The sequence below is a fragment of the Entelurus aequoreus genome, linkage group LG22, assembly GCF_033978785.1.
Source record: "Entelurus aequoreus isolate RoL-2023_Sb linkage group LG22, RoL_Eaeq_v1.1, whole genome shotgun sequence".
Classification (NCBI taxonomy): domain Eukaryota; kingdom Metazoa; phylum Chordata; class Actinopteri; order Syngnathiformes; family Syngnathidae; genus Entelurus; species Entelurus aequoreus.
Genome location: NC_084752.1, coordinates 28,086,581 through 28,110,654, shown reverse-complemented (window position 1 = coordinate 28,110,654; position 24,074 = coordinate 28,086,581). Strand labels below are relative to the sequence as shown.

Genomic DNA, 24,074 nt, shown 5'->3' with positions numbered 1-24,074 from the left:
TAGGACATTTTTTTTGGATGGTTTGTTTCTCTGATTTGGTAGTCTCCGCCGGACTAACTTTGAGTTCCGGTGGTTGTATGCCAGGATTGTGTCGATCTCTGAGCGGCGGTGTGGATCGGGAGACTGCTGAGGCATTACGGTATTCCAGAGAAAACTCTGATTCAAAACAACTACCTAAGAATGCCATGCAGGGATTTACATGATTGCATGAGTTTTGAGTGTAGGTCAGAGATACCATAGCTACTATCGCTCTTTCTGTTTCTTTTAGTCATAGTGAGGACTATAGTCAATCAATCAAACTTTATTTATTCATTTCATGTGCAGGCAAGTGGCAACACAAAGTGCTTTACAGGAAAAAAAAGTGATGAAAACACACACACACACACACACACACACATGTTATCATTTGGAATGGGGACCACCCTTTCTACAGGTTGTGGAGGCATAAAAAAATGAGGTAAACTGGCCACTGCCCAGTTAGCTCATACACATCTTTAAATCTCTGGATTGATGGAGTAATATGCTGATCATTCTTACTGGGGACCCTGGGGAAAAAGAGTTCATATGGTTCATGAGGATCACAAACACTTTTTAAAAATCACTTAGGCATCTTCAGAATGGATCTGACTATCATTTAAAAAGGTTTCCCTTTGGGCCGGGGACCTGTTTTTTTGTCCCCATACCGTCAGAGGTCCTCTAAAGGTGACTGTGTAAACAGAGCGATGTCCCCATTAAGTAAGCATTGCCAGAAAACACACACGCACACACACACACACACACACACACACGTACACACAGCAATATTCACAAAAACAAAACATAGCATGGTACTGAGGATTGAGGAAAAATGCCACTTTTAAGGTGTCGACAATGGACATTCACTAAAATTACAGCTAACCAAAAAAAAACAAAAAACTGAAACGTAATAAAATAAAATAAAATAATAAAAATAATATAATAATAAAATGAAATTAATTAAAAATGATGCATTAATAAATTAATACAAACCTAACATAGAAATAATAGTAATAATAATAAACATAATAATAAAAATAAAAAAAACATAAGATGAGCTTATCATGATCAGTAAAAAAGCCTAATTTAAAAAGTGTGCCATTAACCTTTTTTTAAAGACAATTTCAACGGTCTCTTCCACAGGTGGGGGCCATAGTGGCTAAATTCCGCCTCATCGTAAGTCTTTGTTGTAATATTTGGTAAAGATAAAATGCCGGTGCTAGAAGACCTCCGAATCTGTAAGGGTTGATACGATAAAAGCAGGTCATATAGATAAGAAGGTGGAAGACGAATAAGAATTTAAGAAAATTAAAAACAGTACTTCAAAATCGACCCCGCAATTGAATTGTGTAATCATTCTAGAGCCCTAATATTCTTTTTGGGAAGACCAGACAGCAGGGCATTACAATAGCCTCAACGACAGAAAATAAAAGCATAAAAAAGCAAAAGCACCTTTGTATTGGCCTGAGAGAGAAAGGTGCACCAAAAAGTTCAGCCCCCGAGTTCTAAGCTTTCTGGAAATTGCGTTGAACAGCCCTGGCCTAAGTATTCCTTAAGTCAATATCTCATTGCCATTCACACTGATCTATGTAAAGATCAGGGTCATCCATTTCACTTCAAATTAAAAAGTACTTGGAATAAAAGTCATACCCCTCAGGTGCACATGCTGCATTAATAATGCACATTAACGAACGGAGAACTCAGTCACAAAAATCTATTTAACAGCAATAAAAATGACATTAGGTGGAGCCTCTGTTATACACTCATTGACTACATCATTATGTGCTCCTGTATCATCTAATGAGGGCCAGTACTTGTGCAGGCATCAAAAATGTCTTGTCTTTTTTTTTGTTTTCAGGATGACGCTGCACACTTACTTTAAACCAGGGGTCGGCAACCCAAAATGCTGAAAGAGCCATGTTGGACCAAAAAAATAAAACAATTAATCCGCAAAAAATGAAAAGCCGTGTATAAGTCTTTTAATGAAGGCACCTACTCAGTGGCCTAGTACCTACTCAGTGGACTAGTACTTACTCAGTGGCCTAGCACTTACTCATTGGCCTAGTACCTACTGTAAGCCTTAACCTCAAAATCAACTGCATGCCCACATTCCATTTGTACAAGAATGGAGAATTGGTGTCTGAATTTTCTGGCGCAAACAAAGACAAACTTTTAGAATGTCTGATGAAGTACAGAACTTAGAAGAAAAAAACAGAAAAAGTTATTTCTTAGAAGCTGCCTTGTTTTTTGTCCTCTGTATTCGCCAAGAACAACATCCACATATGTACAATGACCAGGTAGTGTATTCCATAAAGACAACATTGTATTCCATCTAACATAATTCAGTGCATGGACCCTTTTCTGTATTATTCTTCCTCCAAGGGAATTTAAGATACTGGTCAATCCCAAGTTCTTCCGGATGAGTGTTAGAACAACTTGGGGAGACGGGTTAAATGTATTAGTCTATGTTGTTCTCCTGAAGTTTCAGTAAAACTTGTTGTTAATCCTATTCTGTTCTAGTGATCCTTCTTACTCAGCAAATATGTCATCCAAAAGAACTTGGGATTGACCAGTATCTTAAATTCCCTTGGAGGAAGAACTGGTCAAACGCAACACTACTCAGTGGCCTAGCACCTACTCAGTGGCCTAGTGGTTAGAGTATCCGCCCTGAGATCGGTAGGTTGTGAGTTCAAACCCTGGCCGAATCATACCAAAGACTATAAAAATGGGAGCCATTACCTCCCTGCTTGGCACTCAGCATCAAGGGTTGGAATTGGGGGTTAAATCACCAGAAATGATTCCCGGGCGCGGCCACTGCTGCTGCCCACTGCTGCTGCCCACTGCTCCCCTCACCTCCCAGGGGGTGATCAAGGGTGATGGGTCGAATGCAGAGAATAATTAACACTAGGTGTGGCAAAATTATTCTCTGCATTCGACCCATCACCCTTGATCACCCCCTGGGAGGTGAGGGGAGCAGTGGGCAGCAGCAGTGGGCAGCAGCAGTGGCCGCGCCCGGGAATCATTTCTGGTGATTTAACCCCCAATTCCAACACTACTCAGTGGCCTAGCACCTACTCAGTGGCCTAGTGGTTAGAGTATCCGCCCTGAGATCGGTAGGTTGTGAGTTCAAACCCTGGCCGAATCATACCAAAGACTATAAAAATGGGAGCCATTACCTCCCTGCTTGGCACTCAGCATCAAGGGTTGGAATTGGGGGTTAAATCACCAGAAATGATTCCCGGGCGCGGCCACTGCTGCTGCCCACTGCTGCTGCCCACTGCTCCCCTCACCTCCCAGGGGGTGATCAAGGGTGATGGGTCGAATGCAGAGAATAATTTTGCCACACCTAGTGTGTGTGTGACAATCATTGATACTTTAACTTTAACTTTAACACATGATATGACATAAGTGTCTATATTAGCTATAATAGCCTACTATAAAAATGACTGTGTGTCGCAGGCTGAAGCAAATGTTCATTGAGAGAAATGTTGAAATGTTATATTAATTCTACAACATTAGAAACCATTAGTAAATCAGAGGCTACTCAGAAGGTGAGATAACTCCTGGAAATTACTGGCTTTAAATGGCCAAAGGTAAAGATGTGTGTGTCCAAGTTGAAGGAAACGGCAGGCTGTCTTCTTTTAATAGATTTATTACCATCTTTGGCAAGCTAGGTAATGTTTGCTGTGGTCTGGAACAACATGGCACACAAACAACTATGTGAAACGCAGCCAATATTACATACAGATAATTTTTAATGAGACATGCAAAACTAAATTAAATACAACGAGGATAAAGTAAAGGATATTAAATTAGCTCAAATATACCTACACATGAGGCATAATGATGCAATATGTACATACAGTACAGCTGGCCTAAATAGCAAGTTAGCATTGATTAGCTTGCAGTCATGCACTGACCAAATATGCCTGATTAGCACTCCAACAAGTCAATAACGTCCACAAAGCTCACCTTTGTGCGTTCACGCACAGCATGAAACGTTTGGTGGACAAAATGAGACAAAGAAGGAGTGGAAGATTTTACATGTAAACAAACTGTTGCGTCCCAGTCCACACTACGGTGAGTTCAAGAACCGCCAAAATTAGTAGGACAAAACGATGTTCACCAAATACTCTCATCAGTGAAGCATACACACAAACATATTAAACAGTGCTAGTTCTAACACTTGGGAAGGTTTGTGTTATGTTTGTCATCAAACAAAAAACCTACTAAAACAAAAACAAAAATTTCCCCCATCTTTTTCTATTTTCAACCCTTTTTTAAAAATGCTCCAGGGAGCCACTAGGACGGCACTAAAGAGCCGCATGCGGCTCTGTAGTGCCGTGGGTGGGTGGGTTCATCATTTTGCAACGCAGTCTGCTGAAAAAAGATGGAAAGCACCATCTTACATAGCAACTGCCGCTGTGGTCAAAGTTACCGGTACCGGTACCAAAATGTATTTCGATACTATTCGGTGCTTTTCGATACTTTTCTAAATAAAGGGGACCACAAAAAATTGCATTATTGGCTTTATTTTAACAAAAAATAGAGTACATTAAACATATGTTTCTTATTGCAGTTAAGTCCTTAAATAAAATAGTGAACATGCTAGACAACTTGTCTTTTAGTAGTAAGTAAACAAACAAATTTAGTCTGCTGACATATCCAGTAACATATTGTGTCATTTTCCATTCTATTATTTTGTCAACATTATGAGGGACAAACTGTAAAATTGGATGATTAATCTACTTGTTCATTTACTGTTAGTATCTGCTTACTTTCTCTTTTAACATGTTCTATCTACACTTCTGTTAAAATGTAATAATCACTTATTCTTCTGTTGTTTGATACTTTACATTAGTTTTGGATGATACCACAAATGTGGAAATCAATCCGATACCAAGTAGTTGCAGGATCATACATTGGTCATATTCAAAGTCCTCATGTGTCCAGGGACGTATTTCCCGAGTTTATAAACATATTATAAACTTTAAGAAAACAAAAAAGATTTTGTGATGCTAAAATCTATTGATGTAATCATAGTAGTATCAACTAAATACGCTCCTGTACTTGGTATCATTACAGTGGATGTTAGGTGTAGATCCACCAATGGCGTTTGTTTACATTTTGACGCCAGTGAGCTACGGTGTGTAGTGAAACATGTTTAGCTATTCCTCGTCCTGCAGGGGGGATGCTTGTTAGAAACGTATTTTATTTGTTGCCATGGAGACCAGGATTAGTGATTTAGAAGTAGCTAAAACACTGCAGACTGCTAGCTAGCTAGCCATGTCTTAAAGCACCTCTTCCTGAGGGCGTTTCAGTGTTATAACTTCACCTTTATCGTTAGTTTTCAAGCCAAAATGCGTCCGTTCCCCCTTTTCTGTCTACACACTGTGTCTGCTTGTAAGTACTCTGTGATTGTGCGCTGCCGAACATGCTCCTCTGCTTTTAAACCAGCAATGTCACCTTGACCTGGGGGGTGGGGGACTGGTACTTTTTAGAGGCGGTATAGTACCGAATATGATTCATTAGTATCGCGGTACTATACTAATACTGGTAAACCCTACAACCTTATTCCCTTCCTACTGTAATTGTGCATTACACATCTCCTTATCTCTGGTATGTTCTGTGTGTGACAAAGTTCCACAGTGACAGTGTTTACCATGTAAACTTTTAATGAAGCAAAAACAGCTCAAGCTTGACCACTTTAAAATGTGTTTAGAGCAGCACATTCAGCATACATTTACCCTTTTTTTTTTTTTTTTTACATCTTTACTGTCCAAAGGAATGTGCATCTTTACGGCGTGCATTGTTCGTCAAAGTTTGTGACCGTCAGGCTGTGGTGCATGAATAATTTATATTCTGGAATTAGGAACCAACACAAGAGGGGAACGTGCTTATTTTCTATACCTGGTTGATGTGAAGCTGAAGTAAAACGCCGCGTGTGAGGAAAAACCGACTGGTGACTTAAAACAGAGGTGATGGCTCCCTGGGGGTTTAGGTGTCAAGATGGCGCCGGAGGAACGTAGAGTGACAGTTCGTTAGTCGGTAAGCGTGCGTGTCTGCCCATCAGTTGGGCTGTAATTGGCTGAGCTGTGAAATCTGCTGACACAGCAAAACCCTTCTGTCAACAACCAGCCTCTTTTTCAGTCCGTAAAACAATCGTTACGGGTTATTTGTACAAATAAAAATAGTTTTTTTTGTGAATAATTGTAAATACGCTTACGTCATAGCTAGGGTTGTATGGTGTGCAGGTACAATGCAAAAACTGAAATCTAAGTAAGATTAAATATCTCAAATAAGGGTGTTATTTGCTTATTTTCTGTCTGATAAGATCATTCTTCTCACTAAGCAGATTTTATGTTAGAGTGTTTTACTTGTTTTAAGGGTTTTGGTCCTAAATGATCTCAGTAAGATATTACAGCTTGTTGCTGAGATGTTATGACCTATATTGAGTAAAACATGCTTGAAACTAGAATATCAAGTGTTGCAAACACTCACAAGTATAAAAACACTTTTTTAAAGTAAGAAGTTCTTACTTCAAGCATGAAAAAAAAAAACATGATGCCGAGCGCATATCATTATGTCAAGATAATGGCACTAGCATTTACTTAATTTAAGAATATTTTTCAACATATTGAGCAAAAAGGTCTCTTTTTTTTTCTACCAAGAAAAGTGCACTTGTTATTAGTGAGAATATACTGATTTTAAGCATACTTGACAACCCTCCCGTTTTTAGCGGGATAATCACGATATTCAGCGCCTCTCCCGACAACCTCCCGACAGAGATTTTCTCCCGACAAACTCCCGGTATTCAGCCGGAGCTGGAGGCCAAGCCCCCAAAAAAAAAAGTCTGCCGCAGCTGCGATTGGACCTGACCAGCCTCCGAGTACAAGTACTGGAGTACCAATTGCTTGCCAGGGAAGATCTTCCCCAGGAAGCAAGGATTGACCGGTTTTGGGCCATGCTAGGGAGAGATGGAAGATTCCACACTCTCGTGCATTTGATGAAAGCACTTTTGTGCGTGCCACACAGCAATGCATCATCAGAGAGGGTGTTCAGCATGGTTAGAAAAATAGTGACAGAGAATAGAAAGAGGATGGACAATTCAACCCTTAACAAGGCAGTGTACTTTCAAGTACAACAATGAGTAGATGAGTGTTGTGTGTGTGTATATATATGTGTAAATAAATTAACACTAAAATTCAAGTATTTCTTTTATTTATATAATAAAATCAATATATATATATATATATATATATATATATATATATATATATATATATATATATATATATATATATATATATATATATATATATATATATATATATAACGGTGTAGAAACAGACGTTCATTATGCTTGATTAAATTATGACTGAAGTGTTGCAACAGCGCCTGTTGCTGGCGAGAAGTGGTATGTACTTTACCTGCGGGAAGTGCTCAGAACTGTGACGCCTTCCAATTGATAATCCCGTGACCCAAGTGGACTCACAGTCTCACAATTTGCACTGTTTTGCAGGACACTGTAATAAAAGAAATTCATAATCCACCTGGTGCCAGTGATATGTTGAAGCGACAGCAGTGTGGAGCTGCATTTTGCCACATACAGTTGTGGACCGTCACATATATATATATATATATATATATATATATATATATATATATATATATATATATATATATATATATATATATATATATATATATATATATATGTATATATATATGTATAGCTAGAATTCACTGAAAGTCAAGTATTTATATATATATATATATATATATATATATATATATATATATATATATATATATATATATATATATATATATATATATATATATGAAATACTTGAGTTGGTGAATTCTAGCTGTAAATATACTCTCCTCTTAACCACGCCCCTAACCACGCCCCCCGCCCAACCACGCCCCCCCCCCCCCCAACCTCCCGATATTGGAGGTCTCAAGGTTGGCAAGTATGATTTTAAGGCAGTGGTTCTTAACCATGTTGGAGGTACCGAACCCCACCAGTTTCATATGCGCATTCACCGAACCCTTCTTTAGTGAAAAATAAAATGTTTTTTCTTGATTTAATGATGTTATTATCCATCCATCCATCCATCCATCTTCTTCCGCTTATCCGAGGTCGGGTCGCGGGGGCAGCAGCCTAAGCAGGGAAGCCCAGACCTTCCTCACCCCAGCCACTTCGTCCAGCTCCTCCCGGGGGATCCCGAGGCGTTCCCAGGCCAGCCGGGAGAGATAGTCTTCCCAACGTGTCCTAGGTCTTCCCCGTGGCCTCCTACTGGTCGGACGTGCCCAAAACACCTCCCTAGGGAGGCGTTCGGGTGGCATTCTGACCAGATGCCCGAACCACCTCATCTGGCTCCTCTCGATGTGGAGGAGCAGCGGCTTTACTTTGAGCTCCCCCTGGATGACAGAGCTTCTCACCCTATCTCTAAGGGAGAGCCCCGCCACCCGGCGGGGGAAACTCATTTCGGCCGCTTGTACCCGTGATCTTGTCCTTTCGGTCATGACCCAAAGCTCATGACCATAGGTGAGGATGGGAACGTAGATCGACCGGTAAATTGAGAGCTTTGCCTTCCGGCTCAGCTCCTTCTTCACCACAACGAATCGATACAGCGTCCGCATTACTGAAGACACCGCACCGATCCGCCTGTCGATCTCACGATCCACTCTTCCCTCACTCGTGAACAAGACTCCGAGGTACTTGAACTCCTCCACTCGGGGCAAGATCTCCTCACCAACCCGGAGATGGCACTCCACCCTTTTCCGGATGTTATTATATTAAAGAAATACTAATAAAGATATATTTTACAAACAGAAAGTTACAGGAATGTACACATGATCCCATGTTTACATCTCATTGTGCAACATGTGAATGTTTTAGTGGGACCTAAATGCCATATCTGTAAGTGCTACAAATTATTTCCAAAGCAGGACACCCTACCTAGTATAGAGCTCATGAAAAACAATGTTTTGTGTTATTGTCTTTGTAAGAGGGCCAAAACACTTATATTACAAAATCATCTCATGGAAATGACTGCTGTCATTTGATTATAATAATAAAACATTTAACTTGTTAATTAGTCAGGTTTGGGACAGGTGTGCTGCAGGTGTGACCACAGTGCCTGTGCACGTCTGACGTCACTCCACTGAATGCTCAAGGAGTTTTTGCGTTTGCTCAAGCATATGGAAAAATAGAGGGAACATTGTTTGGGGTTATCCATAATACGCCGTTAGAGAGGTTTTTATTTACACGATGAGTCGGGTGTGTCTTGACCTTCGCGGCGGAGGCTCCGTCGAACCCCTGAGGCTGACTCACCGAACCCCTAGGGTTCAAACGAACCCAGGTTAAGAACCAGTGTTTAAGGTATTTTTATGTTCATTGAGGTTAACTAATTTTACTTGTTTTGGAAAGTCTTGACAAGCCAAATTTTTTTGTTCTATCGGCAGATCATTTTGCTTAGTTCAAATAAAATACCCCTAATTTTTGTATTTTTTTTCTTGTTTTTGAACACTGACTTTTTGCAGGGCACTGGTACTAATGAGTCAAAAACGGTACTATACTCTGTTTGAAAAGCATGAAGGCGCGTCATTGCTGGGTTTAGGAGCAGAGGAGCAAGTTCGGCAGCGCACAATCACTGAGTACTTACAAGCAGACATGGTGTGGGGACAGAAAAGGGAGAACGGACGCATTTTGGCTTGAAAACTAACTATAAAGGTGAAGTTATAACACTGAAACGTCCTCAGGAAGAGATGCTTTAAGACTAAAGTCCATCTGCAGTGTTTTAGCTACTTCTAAATCACTAATCCTGGTCTCCATGGCGACAAATAAAGTAAGTTTCTTACAAGTATCATCCACATCAGAAATAGCTAAACATGCTTCACTACACACCGTAAAAGGATTTGATAGCTAACCGCTAACAGCAAGCTAGCTCCCTGAATGTAAACAAATGCCATGGGTGGATCTACACCTGACATCCACTGTTATGATACCAACTACAAGAGCATATCTAGTCGATACTACTATGATTACATCGATACGTTTTTTCCTTTTTTTTTAATTCATATTATGTTTATAAACTCAGGAAATACGTCCCGGGAATATGACCCATGTATGATCCCGTAACTACTTGGTATCAAATCGATACCTAAATGTATGGTATCATCCAAAACTAATGTAAAGTATCCAAACAACAGAAGAATCAGTGATTATTACATTTTAACAGAAGTGTAGATAGAACATGTTGAAAATGGGAAAAAAAATAGATATTAAAAGTGAATGAACAAGTAGATTAATAATCAATTTTTACAGCTTGTCCCTCATAATTTTGACAAAATAGAACAATATGTTACTGCATATGTCAGCAGACAAAATAAGAGCCTCTGTTTGTTTACTTACTAATAAAAGACAAGTTGTCTAGTATGTTCACTATTTTATTTAAGGACAAACTTGCAATAAAAAAAAACATATGTTTAATGTACCCTAAGATTTGTTGTTAAAATAAAGCCAAAAAAAAAATGTGGTGGTCCCCTTTTATTTAGAAAAGTACCGAAAAGTATTGAAATACACTTTGGTACCGGTACTAAAATATTGGTATCGGGACAACACTAATCACAGCCTATCATAGCAATCCCTCGATACAGTGGAACCTTGACAGGACTGATTTTCCAATGGGAATCAAAGGAAATACAAGTAATCCATTACATAGTCAAATTCAAGTCAACCATAAAGGCAACGTTTTAAAGGGGATCCGCTATGCAAACACAACTTTTCTTACCTGCGTTTTTGTGCATTTCGGATCTCCTTAAGTCCTAAAAATGTTAAAATCAAACTATGGAGGCAAACGAACCAAGAATTTGAGACTTTAGTCACGTCAGTGGATATCGCCATATATGGTGGAGGTTTACGTGAAGAGCTTTGCGCAAGTCCGCCATTTTTTTTATTCAGTTGTAGTCCAAAATTGTAGTCAATAGGTTCCCTTTTCTTTCTCTGACCTCTGCCTCGTGCATGCACATGCAAGCTGAAATTGAAAATAAAAAGTAGATTGTAGTTCAAACTCGATATGAAAGCGCTAAAATCTACAAACATGGCCGACGCGGTGAAGACGTAGTCAAAAAGGGGCGTGGCCTGGAGCAGGGCTTTGGCGCCTAAATAAGGCACATTCTGTAGACACAGTCAGAAAGCGGCTTGAAGATGGTTGGTAAAACTAAATATATGCAACATTTTGACAAAATTACATGTAGACCACAAGGAAATGTTTTAAATGTTGAAAAAAAACCAATTATGTGTAAAAAAAAAAGTAAAAGTAAATTTATTAAAAAAAAAAGGTTAAACCACTGTTAAAAGTAAATGTATTAAAAAAAAGGTTAATAGTTCTGTTTTACATTTTAAGACAAAATTAAAAACCAAGAAAACTCTCTCAATATTGTTTTTTTTTATCACGTTTACAAACAGCTAAAATTATGCACATAGCAAATTATAACCTGCTACCCAAGAATGTACAACAATTCTTCTCAAAAAAAAGGAAAAATATAACCTCAGAGGAAAATGTAACTTAAAACATATTTATGCACGTACAACACTTAAGACCTTTAGCATATCAGTATGTATGATTAAATTATGGAATGGATTAGGCATAAATGTCCAGCGACCCCAAAAAAGGGACAAGCGGTAGAAAATGGATGGATGGATGTCAAACAATGTCCTAACAGGATCCAATTTAAGAGGCTGACCAAACTTCAAAGTGTTTACAAAGAAAAAGGAAGCAGAATATTGATAAATATCTTCAACTATGTAGGGAAAAAAAAGAGGAATCCTGCTCAGTGGCCTTGTGGTTAGAGTGTCCGCCCTGAAATCGGTAGGTCGTGAGTTCAAACCCCGGCCGAGTCATACCAGAGACTATAAAAATGGGACCCATTACCTCCCTGCTTGGCACTCAGCATCAAGGGTTGGAATTGTGGGTTAAATCACCAAAAATGATTCCCGGGCGCGGCCGCCGCTGCTGCTCACTGCTCCCCTCACCTCCCGGGGGGTGGAACAAGGGGATGTGTCAAACGCAGAGGGTAATTTCACCACAGCTAGTTTGTGTGTGACTATTAGTGGTACTTTAACTTTAACTTGAACTTTAAAATGAGATTTTAACTCATGTTGTGAATCATGACTGACTTAACTATCAAGAGAGCGGTGGTATTTTATTAATGTACATTTTGTTACAATTACAAGATCATAATGTAAAGTGAAAAAAGGTGTTGGTATGAATTGGAAAAGGGGAAGGATCAAATAAGCTTTGCTTCTTCCTGCTCCTTTTAGAACATGTATAAAGAGAAATGAAAATGTGTAGATTGTATTTGATTTGATTTGATATATTTTTATTTCAAATATGCAAAAAAAACAAGAGCAAGCCTGATCCAATACAGTGCTATAGCCTTAACTGCCATTATGACAAAATGAAAACAATGGAGAATAAAGAACAAAAAAAAATAAACAAAATGAGCATTGGACTTTCTTTTTTCTTTTTTTTTCTTCTTTTTTTTTTATATATGATGTACCATGTTGTATACATGTTCAAAATCACTTACACCATAACCATAAAGTTGTTGATTTTGGTGAAATATAAAAATGATAGTTTTGTCAGGACCTGACTTTATTTTGTATATTTCCCTATTTTTGTATTAACTTCCTTTCCGGTTCTTTTATTTTCATTTTACTTTTCTGTTTGCCTTTTCTGGCTTGAGCGCTGTCACCCTCACCTGTCTCTGATTGGCAATCTGGACTCACCTGTTCCACGTTGCCAATCAGGGACCTTTATAAACCAGCCTGCCCTGTACCCAGGGCTCGATCCTTGACTCTTGTTTGCTGTTTCTTGACATTGTGTGTTCCTTCTGCACTTAAGCTACTTTGTGTTTAAATATATACCGCTTTCTGAAATATACCACCCAGCCCTACCATATGTCTTATTATTTTTTTGGTCCATATATATTGACAAGCAGCGCGATCGCCTCCTTTCTCACAGCCATTTCTGCACAACTGCCGGATTGCACGTCCATTTTATTTTACTAAATATGTATGCAAAACGGCGGCTGCAGAACAGTTTTAATCTTCATAAATCACAGTGCTTTCGCTAAATAATCATATTTGCATTTTCACCTCCCAGTACTGCTGGTGTTTTGATGATCAGCATATATTCTGCATATTTATGAAGATCGACACGCTGAATGAATTGTGCACCTTATTTGGTACTGACATAATGACCAACATTAAAAATACAACAGCGTAGTAGGCCTAAGTATTCATTAGAAACAAGGCAGATGCATATTTATTATTGTTGGCCATTGTAACATTACAGACCATGCACAAACATCAACAACGATACTCAAAATAAAGTACATATTTACGGACTTTTGGGCACTCGTACCACTGTTTGAGAATCCCTGTTTTAGAAGTTTGCTATTGTTTAGGTGAGTGTAACCCAATTCAAACACAACACTATTGTAATGCAACTTACTTTCAAATGACTAGTAATGAGTACCGTATTTTACGTGCTATATGGCGCACTTAAAATCATTTTTTTTCCTCAAAACTAGACATTGCGCCTTGTATCCCGGTGCGCCTAATGTAAGGACTTAGACTTAGACTTCCTTTTTATTGTCATTCAAAATTTAACTTTACAGCACAGATAAGAACGACATTTCGTTACATAAGCTCATGGTAGTGCAGGATAAAAAAAAGCAATAAGGTGCATATATAAATAAATAAATATATATAAATAATATATATATTATATATATATATAAAATAAATAAATATATATACCCAAAACAAGGAATACGTTTGGTTGAGTTTACTCACCTCGAAGCTATTTTATTTGGTACATGGTGTAATGATAATTGTGGCCAGTAGATGGCAGTCAAACATAAGAGATAAGTGTTTGAGTTTGAGTTTGAGTTTATTTCGAACAAGCAAGCATACAACATGATACATCACAATTTCCAGTTTGTCTTTGCAACATGTTCGAAAAGCAGTAGGAAGAAGCAGAGCTTATTTAATCCTACCCCTTTTCTTTTACATAACAGTTGCTAAAACTTTGGTTCACTTCCTGTTCTCAATTTATTCACACTATCCTCCATAATTAATCACAATAAAAACAAATAAATAAATAATAATTGGTGAAGTAAGTCATATTTCATATGATGAGATAAGTAAGGTTATTTTGAGAATGAAAGAATAATCTTACTTATCTCATGTGTAGACAGCACAATGATTGCAATATGTCTCAAGTAAACACCAACATTTTATATGTTCCATTGAAAATATAGAACATTACACACGGCGCTCAAAAATCTATTAAAATGTTTTAGTACGACATTGGTAAGCTATGAAGCCGCACCGCTTGATGGATTGTACTGTGCTTCAACATACGAGTACTATTATGGTGTGTTTATAAGGTAAGACATATTACCTGGCCTTTTGTTTCACAATATTATGCAAAAGCAACTTTTCTTACCTTCTGGTACCTGCTGATCTGTATTTTGGATCTGCATAACTCCTTAAAAATTGCATGCGTCCGCAAGTCAATAAACTTATTTAGTCCTTATCTTCTTGTTATGTGACAATCATCCTCCGCTGTTGCCATTTTTAATATGAAGTAGTGTAAAGTTCGTACTTACTGTATATCTGTCAGTAAACTCGCCATGAAAGCCCTAAAACATACCGGTGTAGTGAGTGTACATAATTCACCCAAGAAACTTTAGTTATTAGAGTTCCGGTTTTTCAGGGGTCACATTTCATGTGTTGTTGTTCCCGGATTAGAAGATGCTGCTCCGTTATTGATTGAAGTAAAGTCTGAATGTCATTAAAACGGTTAGCGCCATCTTTTGACACTTCTTCCACTCCCGTCCTTGCACGCTACACCGCTACAACAAAGATGACGGGGAGAAGACGCTGTCGAAGGTGAGCCACGTTAATAAGACCGCCCACAAAACAGCAACTAGAAGAGACTGTCAGAAAGCGGCTTGAAGATGATCTGTAAAACATAATCTATGCAACATTTTGACCAAAGAACCACCATTACATGTTATGTAGACCACAAGGAAGTGTTTTACATTTACAAAAAAATAATACAAAATATGACTTCTATAATCCGGTGCGCCTTATATATGAAAAAAGAGGGGACAGAGTACCTTATAATCCGGTGCGGAAAATATGCTAACTGCATTTTGGAAGTAACAACACGTCTTATGATAATACAAAACACAAGCAAAGAATATTGCTGACCGTAAGTACATTAGTTTTTTTGGTTTTGCAATTCAAATGGAAAAGTAAATTGCTTGGTACGAACTAGCTACTAACTTTACCTTTGCGGCAAGCCTGAGGAAAATACTGTTTGTCCACACTTTTGGGGCATGAAGAAGAAACAAGGAGCAATCCCGCTTTTGGCCTCAGGCTGATCATGATGAATTTGGATCATCTGTTGGTGTACTTGTTTCATTATTGTTGTAGCCTCTGAGTAGAAGTCGGGCAACCCGTCTTGGAAAGTCTCTCACAGCAGAACATATCTGGAAGAAAAAGAAAAAAAAAAGTGTCCCGGCGGCAAAAGGTTTTTCTAATTTGATTTTATTGCGACTGTGCTGTTTAATTTATTATAGTCCTTCTTCATCAATTGCAATTCCCTCCACTTTGCAGAAAGTGCCTTTTATTCAATTTGACTTGCCAGCTTACCCTTGAGGGAAACAGTAGCGCTTTATCTAATGCCGCCATGCTGTTTAATCTTCGCATATTGTTTTCAACTCTGAGGGTGGAGCTACTGACCTCGCAAGGGGAAAAACACCAACCACGGTCGATGCCCTTTTGAGCAATTCCGAATATTTTAGAGCAATTTAAATCAAAGATGTTATTGATTATTTTATTTTTTTTTTCAACACAAGAGACCTACCACAGCCTATGCAAAACGTCTATTAACCAACAAGGGGCACATATTTGTGTTTTTGTTGTGTTGTTCCTGCGTAACGTCTCATATTGAGCAACTACAGTACTTACTGTACCTGCAAAAAAGCATCTAATTTAAGCAAATGTCATATCTACCAAATCCTAGCTCAATGTTGTGTATACATTTATATACAAAACCCAAAACCAGTGGAGTGTAAATTGTAAACAAAAACATCCTTTTCAACCTATATTCAATTGAATAGACTGCAAAGACAAGATATTTAACGTTCGAACTGGAAAACTTTATTTTTTTGCAAATATTAGCTCATTTGGAATTTGATGCCTGCAACATGTTTAAAAAACGCTGGCATAAGTGGCGAAAAAAGACGGAGAAAGTTGAGGAATGCTCATCAAACACTTATTTGGAACATCCCACAGGTGAACAGGCTAATTGGGAACAGGTGGGTGCCATGATTGGGTATAAAAGCAGCTTCCATGAAGTCATTGACAAACAAGGATGGGGCTGAGGGTCACCACTTTGTGAACAAATGCGTGAGCAAATTGTTGAACAGTTTCAGAACAACATTTCTCAACCAGCTATTGCAAGGAATTTAGGGATGTCACCATCTACGGTCCGTAATATCGTCAAAAGGTTCAGAGAATCTAGAGAAATCACTGCACGTAAGCGATGATATTACGGACCTTCGATCCCTCAGGCGGTACTGCATCAAAAAGCGACTTCAGTGTGTAAAGGATATCACCACATGGGCTCAGGAACACTTTAGAAAACCACTGTCGCTACCATTGGTCGCTACATCTGTAAGTGCAAGTTAAAACTCTACTATGCAAAGCGAAAGCCATTTATCAACAACACCCAGAAACGCCGCCGGCTTCGCTGGGCCCGAGCTCATCTAAAATGGACTTATGCAAAGTGGAAAAGTGTTCTGTGGTCTGACGAGTCGACATTTCAAATTGTGGACTCGGGGTATATACACTATGTACATGACTATGCACATGTTGACTCCAAGAGTGTGCAAAACAGAATGAGAAAATATATAAACACTATAACCACATATAAACCTGTTTGATGCTTCGGAAAGTTGCTGGGGATCAATTTTGGTTCAGATCAGGTAGAGGTTGAGCTGAGCCATTATTTTATGGCAGTTTTAAAATTTAGTAGGGAAGTTCGAATTTTAAGGTCTGTTGGTAGTGCATTCCACTGTGTGGTGTCAAAATAGTAGAATGCATTTTTTCCCATGAGAGTCTTGGATTTTGGGGGGGACGAGGTCAGACGAACTCCCTCTCGTGTAGTACCTGTGCGCATCACTTATTCTGGTGAAATAGTTCGACAGGTACTTGGGTACAGTTTCTCTTGAGTATTTAGAATACCAGGCGCATTGCAATTTGGTGTACTCTTTCCCCTTCCCTTCCTTTGGCAAAGTGGGCTGGAGTTAGGTGAGTCCTGTATGGGAGGTAGAGCAGGAGTCTCACCAGCTTGTTTTGGGAAGTTTGCAGTTTCGTTTTTAGTGGCTTGGGGATACTGGTGAACAATGAGGTGCAGGCGTAGTCAAAATGAAACTGTATGAGGGCACCGTCAAGGGTCTTAAGTGTATCCCTGTTGATAAACGCAGAAATCCTGACCAAAAATCTAGTTTTATTTTTGATCTTGGTGTTTGTTTTTAATGCCATTTTTTCCCCCGAGTGTTGTCCAATATACAACCTAGGTAAATTACCTTGTCTTTGCTGGTGATTATGGTATCACCTGCTTTAATCGTAAAGCTCAGGGATTTACCTAGGTTGTGCTTGGACCCAAACAAGATGGCCTCTGTTTATCGGAAAGCCAGAGACAGAGACTACTTAGTTTGGTGCTGAGTGCACTTTCAACCTTCAATTTGTCCCTGTCCGATGCCAGGATCGCAGAATCGTCCGTAAACAGGAACAAATTGCTGTTACATGCTGATTTCATGTCAATCAAGAATAACAATGGTCCCAGAATGCTCCCCTGTGGGACACCACAGCTCACCTTGAGGGGAGAGGACAGTGATCCGTTCACCTCGACCACCTGTTCTCTACCATGAATTGATTAACGTGGACCCCGACTTAAGCAAGTTGAAAAACGTTTTCGGATGTTACCATTTAGTGGTCAATTGTACGGAATATGTACTGTACTGTGCAATCTACTAATAAAAGCTTCAATCAATCAATCAATTAATCAATCCTCAAGGTAAGATTTCATCCTGTTTGTGGCTGTGCTGTCAAAACCAATTGCCCTCAACTTGTTTAACAGTATTGAGTGGTTAACTGTATCGAATGCCTTTTCGAAGGTCCAGCATAACCATTCCACAGAACTTGCCCATGTCTATCTCTCGCTTGATGTAGTCAGTTAGGTACAGTAGGCACGTATCGGTGGAATATGAGTTTTTGAAACCTGATTGAAATTCGAAGAGGAGCTTGCGATTTGATAGATAATTATCTTTTTGCTCATATATTAACCTCTCTATAACCTTTGAGATGGAGCAAAGGATGGAAACAGGGCGGTAGTTGCCAGGGTCTAATTTGTTTCTTTTTTTATACAAAGGTGTTAGTCTCGCGAGCTTGAATTCTTGTGGGACATGACACTGATTGATAGACAAGTTGGTGATATGAGCAACCATTGGGGCAATCGTGACAGCTTGTCCTGTGGCTTTGTTTGGCTGCAGCGAGCTGAGTTTCTTTAACACATCATCAGTTTTAACTTTGACAAACTTCAAGTCATCCTTGCGTACCCCTTTGTTTTTGTAAAAGTCTTGGATGTGCTGTTCACCGTAGAGGCCTGAATGTGAGGGCAATTTGCTTACCAACATGGAAGCGATGGTTGAGTAAAAAATCTTTTCAAGCAATTTGCCACCTTCAGTTTGTCTGTGATGAGTGAGCCGTTTATTTCCAAATTGAGGTTGGTGGTTATTGTTTTGAGACTGCTGTGGCCCAATTGCTTCATCGTCTTCCAGAGTTTTTTTGCGGGTTATTATTATTTTCCGTTATTTTTTCATTGAAGTAACTAGATTTGGCCTTCCTGACCATACACACCCCGTTTCCATATGTGTTGTGAAATTGTGTTAGATGTAAATGTAAACAGAATACAATGATTTGCAAATCATTTTCAACCCATATTCAGTTGAATATGCTACAAAGACAACATATTTGATGTTCAAACTGATAAACTTTTTTTTTTTTGCAAATAATCATTACCTTTAGAATTTGATGCCAGCAACACGTGACAAAGAAGTTGGGAAAGGTGGCAAAAAATACTGATAAAGTTGAGGAATGCTCATCAAACACTTATTTGGAACATCCCACAGGTGAACAGGCAAATTGGGAACAGGTGGGTGCCATGATTGGGTATAAAAGTAGATTCCATGAAATGCTCAGTCATTCACAAACAAGGATGGGGCGAGGGTCACCACTTTGTCAACAAATGCGTGAGCAAATTGTTGAACAGTTGAAGAAAAACCTTTCTCAAGCAGCTATTGCAAGGAATTTAGGGATTTCACCATCTACGCTCCGTAATATCATCAAAGGGTTCGGAGAATCTGGAGAAATCACTGCACGTAAGCAGCTAAGCCCGTGACCTTCGATCCCTCAGGCTGTACTGCATCAACAAGCGACATCAGTGTGTAAAGGATATCATCACATGGGCTCAGAAACAATTCAGAAACCCACTTTCAGTAACTACAGTTGGTCGCTGCATCTGTAAGTGCAAGTTAAAACTCTCCTATGCGAGGCGAAAACCGTTTATCAACAACACCCAGAAAAGCTGTCGGCTTCGCTGGGCCTGAGCTCATCTAAGATGGACTGATACAAAGTGGAAAAGTGTTATGTGGTCTGACGAGTCCACATTTCAAATTGTTTTTGGAAACTGTGGACGCCGTGTCCTCCGGACCAAAGAGGAAAAGAACCTTCCGGATTGTAATAGGCGCAAAGTTGAAAAACCAGCATCTGTGATGGTATGGGGGTGTATTAGTGCCCAAGACATGGGTAACTTACTCATCTGTGAAGTCGCCATTAATGCTGAAAGGTACATACAGGTTTTGGAGCAACATATGTTTCCATCCAAGCAACGTTACCATGGACGCCCCTGCTTATTTCAGCAAGACAATGCCAAGCCACGTGTTACATCAACGTGGCTTCATAGTAAAAGAGTGCGGGTACTAGACTGGCCTGCCTGTAGTCCAGACCTGTCTCCCATTGAAAATGTGTGGCGCATTATAAAGCCTAAAATACCACAATGGAGACCCCCGGACTGTTGAACAACTTAAGCTGTACATCAAGCAAGAATGGGAAATAATTCCACCTGAGAAGCTTCAAAAATTGGTCTCCTCTGTTCTCCTTAGTGTTGTTAAAAGGAAAGGCCATGTAACACAGTGGTGAACATGCCCTTTCCCAACTACTTTGTCACGTGTTGCAGCCATGAAATTCTAAGTTAATTATTATTTGCAAAAAAAAAATAAAGTTTATGAGTTTGAACAACAAATATGTTGTCTTTGTAGTGCATTCAACTGAATATGGCTTAAAAAGGATTTGCAAATCATTGTATTCCGTTTATATTTACATCTAACACAATTTCCCAACTCATATGGAAACAGGGTTTGTATTAGTTACTTCATTTCTTAGCTTTTTGTATTCTTTCAGGAGCGGTTCAGTCCTGTTTTTAGTGAACTTAACGTGTTTGTCATTTCTAAGTTTCATGGCTTCTATTATGTCTGCATTGATTCAGGGTTCTGTTCTGGATTCTACCCTGGAAGGTTTAATGGGTGCTAGCTGGTCAGATAAATGCAGTAAGTTGGATTTGAAGCATGCCCATGCTTTTTCAACCGAATGAGCAATTTAGTACATTTGTGAAAGAATGGGCCGCTCTCAGGAGCTCAGTGATGTCCAGTGTGGAACTGTCATAGGATGCCACCTGCGCAACAAATCCTGTCGTGAAATTTCCTCGCTCCTAAATATTCCAAAGTCAACTGTCGGCTTTATTATAAGAAAATGGAAGAGTTTGGGAACAAGAGCAACTCAGCCACCAAGTGGTAGGGCACGTAAACTGACAGAGAGGGGTCAGCGGATGCTGAAGCGCATAGTGCAAAAAGGTAGCCGTCTATCTGCACAGTCAGTTGCTACAGAGTGTGAAATTTGGTGGAGGAGGAATTATGGTGTGGGGTTGTTTTTCAGGAGTTGGGCTTGGCCCCTTAGTTTCAGTAAAAAATAACTTTGAACGCTTAAGATACCAAAACATTTTGGACAATTCCATGCTCCCAACCTTGTGGGAACAGTTTAGAGCGTGCCCCTTCCTCTTCCAACATGAATGTGCACCAGTGCACAAAGCAAGGTCTATAAAGACATGGATGACAGAGTCTGGTGTGGATGAACTTGACTGGCCTGCACAGAGTCCTAACCTGAACACCTTTGGGATGAATTAGAACAGAAACTGAGAGCCAGGCCTTCTCGACCAACATCAGTGTGTGCTCACCAATGTGCTTTTGGAAGAATGGTCGAAAGTTCTTATAAACACACTCCGCATTCTTGTGGACAGCCTTCCCAGAAGAGTTGAAGCTGTAATAGCTGCAAATGGTGGACCGACATCATATTGAACTCTATGGGTTAGGAAGGGGATGGCACTTCAAGTTCATATGTGAGTCAAGGCAGGTGGCCAAATACTTTTGGCAATATAGTGTACCAACAGGTTTACATTTACAGAGAAGGAAGCTTTTAATCCACCCAATCAGTCAATTTTGATTAAAAAGTTGCATCTTGAAGATTTGCGATAATTATATCATATATGCAAGGGTCAAGACCAAAAATATGCGACCGACGTGAAATCCTCAGCTATGAGGGGTGTTCTAAATATACTAAGCATAACGTAGCAACAGGTTTTGCCTAAAACACTTTTTCAATATGCTTAAAGAATGTGATTCTTTTACAGAGCTATCAATCTCATTCCAGAACCCCAGGCTTTTACAGGCTATACTAAAGCTCGTACACTTTAGATGACGATGTTTACCTCTTAGTAGAGAGGTTTACTTGTAATGTCACAATGATGCAGCAGTGGGGTAAGTAGAAGAAAACCCCTTATTCAGACCAAAATTGACTGAAAAAAGGAAAAATGGATGGCAAAAATTGGACTCTTAATAAAAAAGTGTGGATTTATTGACAATGCAGTGGGAAACCAGATGTGTTTACATAGTAATGGAAAACGGAGTAAACACAGTTTCCAAAGAAAAAAACTTGTGAAGCACTTTCTGACAAAACATCCACATTTCGATGAGACAGTTTACTGCGACCCTCTTCAGTATTTAGTTGAATAGCCATGGTATAGGCCGGGGGTCACCAACCTGCGGCTCTTTAGTGCCGCCCTAGTGGCTCCCTGGAGCATTTAAAAACAAAAAGGATTGAAAATGGAAAAAGATGGGGGAAAAATATTTTTTTTCTTTTAGTATGTTTTTTTGTTTGAGGACACAAACCTTCCCAATTGTTAGAACTACTACTGTTTAATATGTTTGTGTGTATGCTTCATTAATGAGAGTATTTGGTGAACATCGTTGTGTCCTACTAATTTTGGCGGTTCTTGAACTCCCCATAGTGTGGACTGTGACACATGTAAAATCTTCCACTCCTTCTTTGTCTCATTTTGTCCACCAAAAGTTTTATACTGTTCGTGAATGCACAATGGTGCGCTTTGTTGATGTTATTGACTTGTTGGAGTGCTAATCAGGCATACTGGGTCACTGCATGACTGCAAGCTAATCAATGCTAACATGCTATTTAGGCTCGCTGTATGTACATATTGCATCATTATGCCTCATTTGTAGCTATATTTGAGCTCATTAAATATTCTTTACTTTTATCCTCTTTGTATATCATTTAGTTCTGCATGTCTCATGACACATTATCTGTATGTAATAGTGGCTGCATTTCAGATAGTTGTTTGTGTGCCATGTTGTTCCAGACCACAGCAAACATTACCTAGCGTGCCAAATATTGTAATACAACTATTAAAAGAAGACAGCCTGCCGTTTCCTTTAACTTGGACACACACATCTATACCTTTGGCCATTAAAAGCCAGAAATTTCCTGGAGTTACTGTATTTCACCTTCTGAGTAGCCTCTGATGTATTAATGGTTTCTAATGTAAAAATGTGTAGAATAAATATTACATTTCAACATATCTGTCAACAAAGATTTGCTTCAGCCTGCGACACATAGTCATTTTGATAGTAGGCTATCATAGCTAATATAGACACTTACGTCATGTGTTGCCTTCACTATAAGACATATATACGACTTTTCATTTTTTGCGGCTCCAGACAGATTAGTTTTATGTATTTTTGGTCCAATATGGCTCTTTCAACGTTTTGGGTTGCCAACCTTTGGTATAGGCAACATAAATAAGACAACATCCAAATGCTCACTGCAGAGGATGCTGGTTCTCAGTAATAATACAAAGAAAGAATAATAGTACAGAAATACGTCTAGCCCGTAAGTCCTTATCTGTCTAATACGTAGCCCGAAAACAATTTTAGTTGAATATTCGGCAGTAGTCGTTCAAACCGGGATACCACCTGCGGCCTCACAGTTACATAGCCACTGAAAAAACCTACATACTGTACTTACCGCTCTGCATGTCACTATAATATCCCCATCATCTACTCAATATTCCACCTCCACTGTTTCTCACAGAACTGATGAGTGGTTATGTTCCTCAGGCTCGAGTCCCCGACTCGGACGCTAACCCTCGAGGCCCCCCGGGGTGTTGAGCTGAATGCCGGCGTTGGGGACTTCACCGCATCCTGTCGGAAGGACCTCTTGCTACAGTCCTCGGAAGGAGAGGTGAGAGCATGATCGTGGTATCTTTTTTGGAATGATTGTGTTTCTACTATGCAAAGTCAATTGTATGTTCTTATTGTTCTTATCTAATTACAAGAGACTGCAATCCAGTCTAGTTTGTGAGTGTATACAGACTAGTGTTGTAACAATACCAATATTTTGGTACCGGTACTAAAATTATTTCAGTACTTTTCGGTACTTTTCTAAATAAAGGGGACCACAAAATATTGCATTATTGGTTTTATTTTTAAAAAAAATA

General features: G+C 39.2%; 1 protein-coding gene across 1 annotated transcript in view; it reads left to right on the top strand.

Annotated features, from left to right (window-relative positions):
* The window catches only part of LOC133639463 (zeta-sarcoglycan), a 945,127-nt gene that overhangs the window by 879,092 nt on the left and 41,961 nt on the right, over nt 1-24,074 (top strand). The window contains exon 7 of the mRNA XM_062032766.1: nt 23,695-23,818. Within this exon, the coding sequence (XP_061888750.1) occupies nt 23,695-23,818 (124 nt within the window). The remainder of the gene's footprint in view (nt 1-23,694; nt 23,819-24,074) is intronic.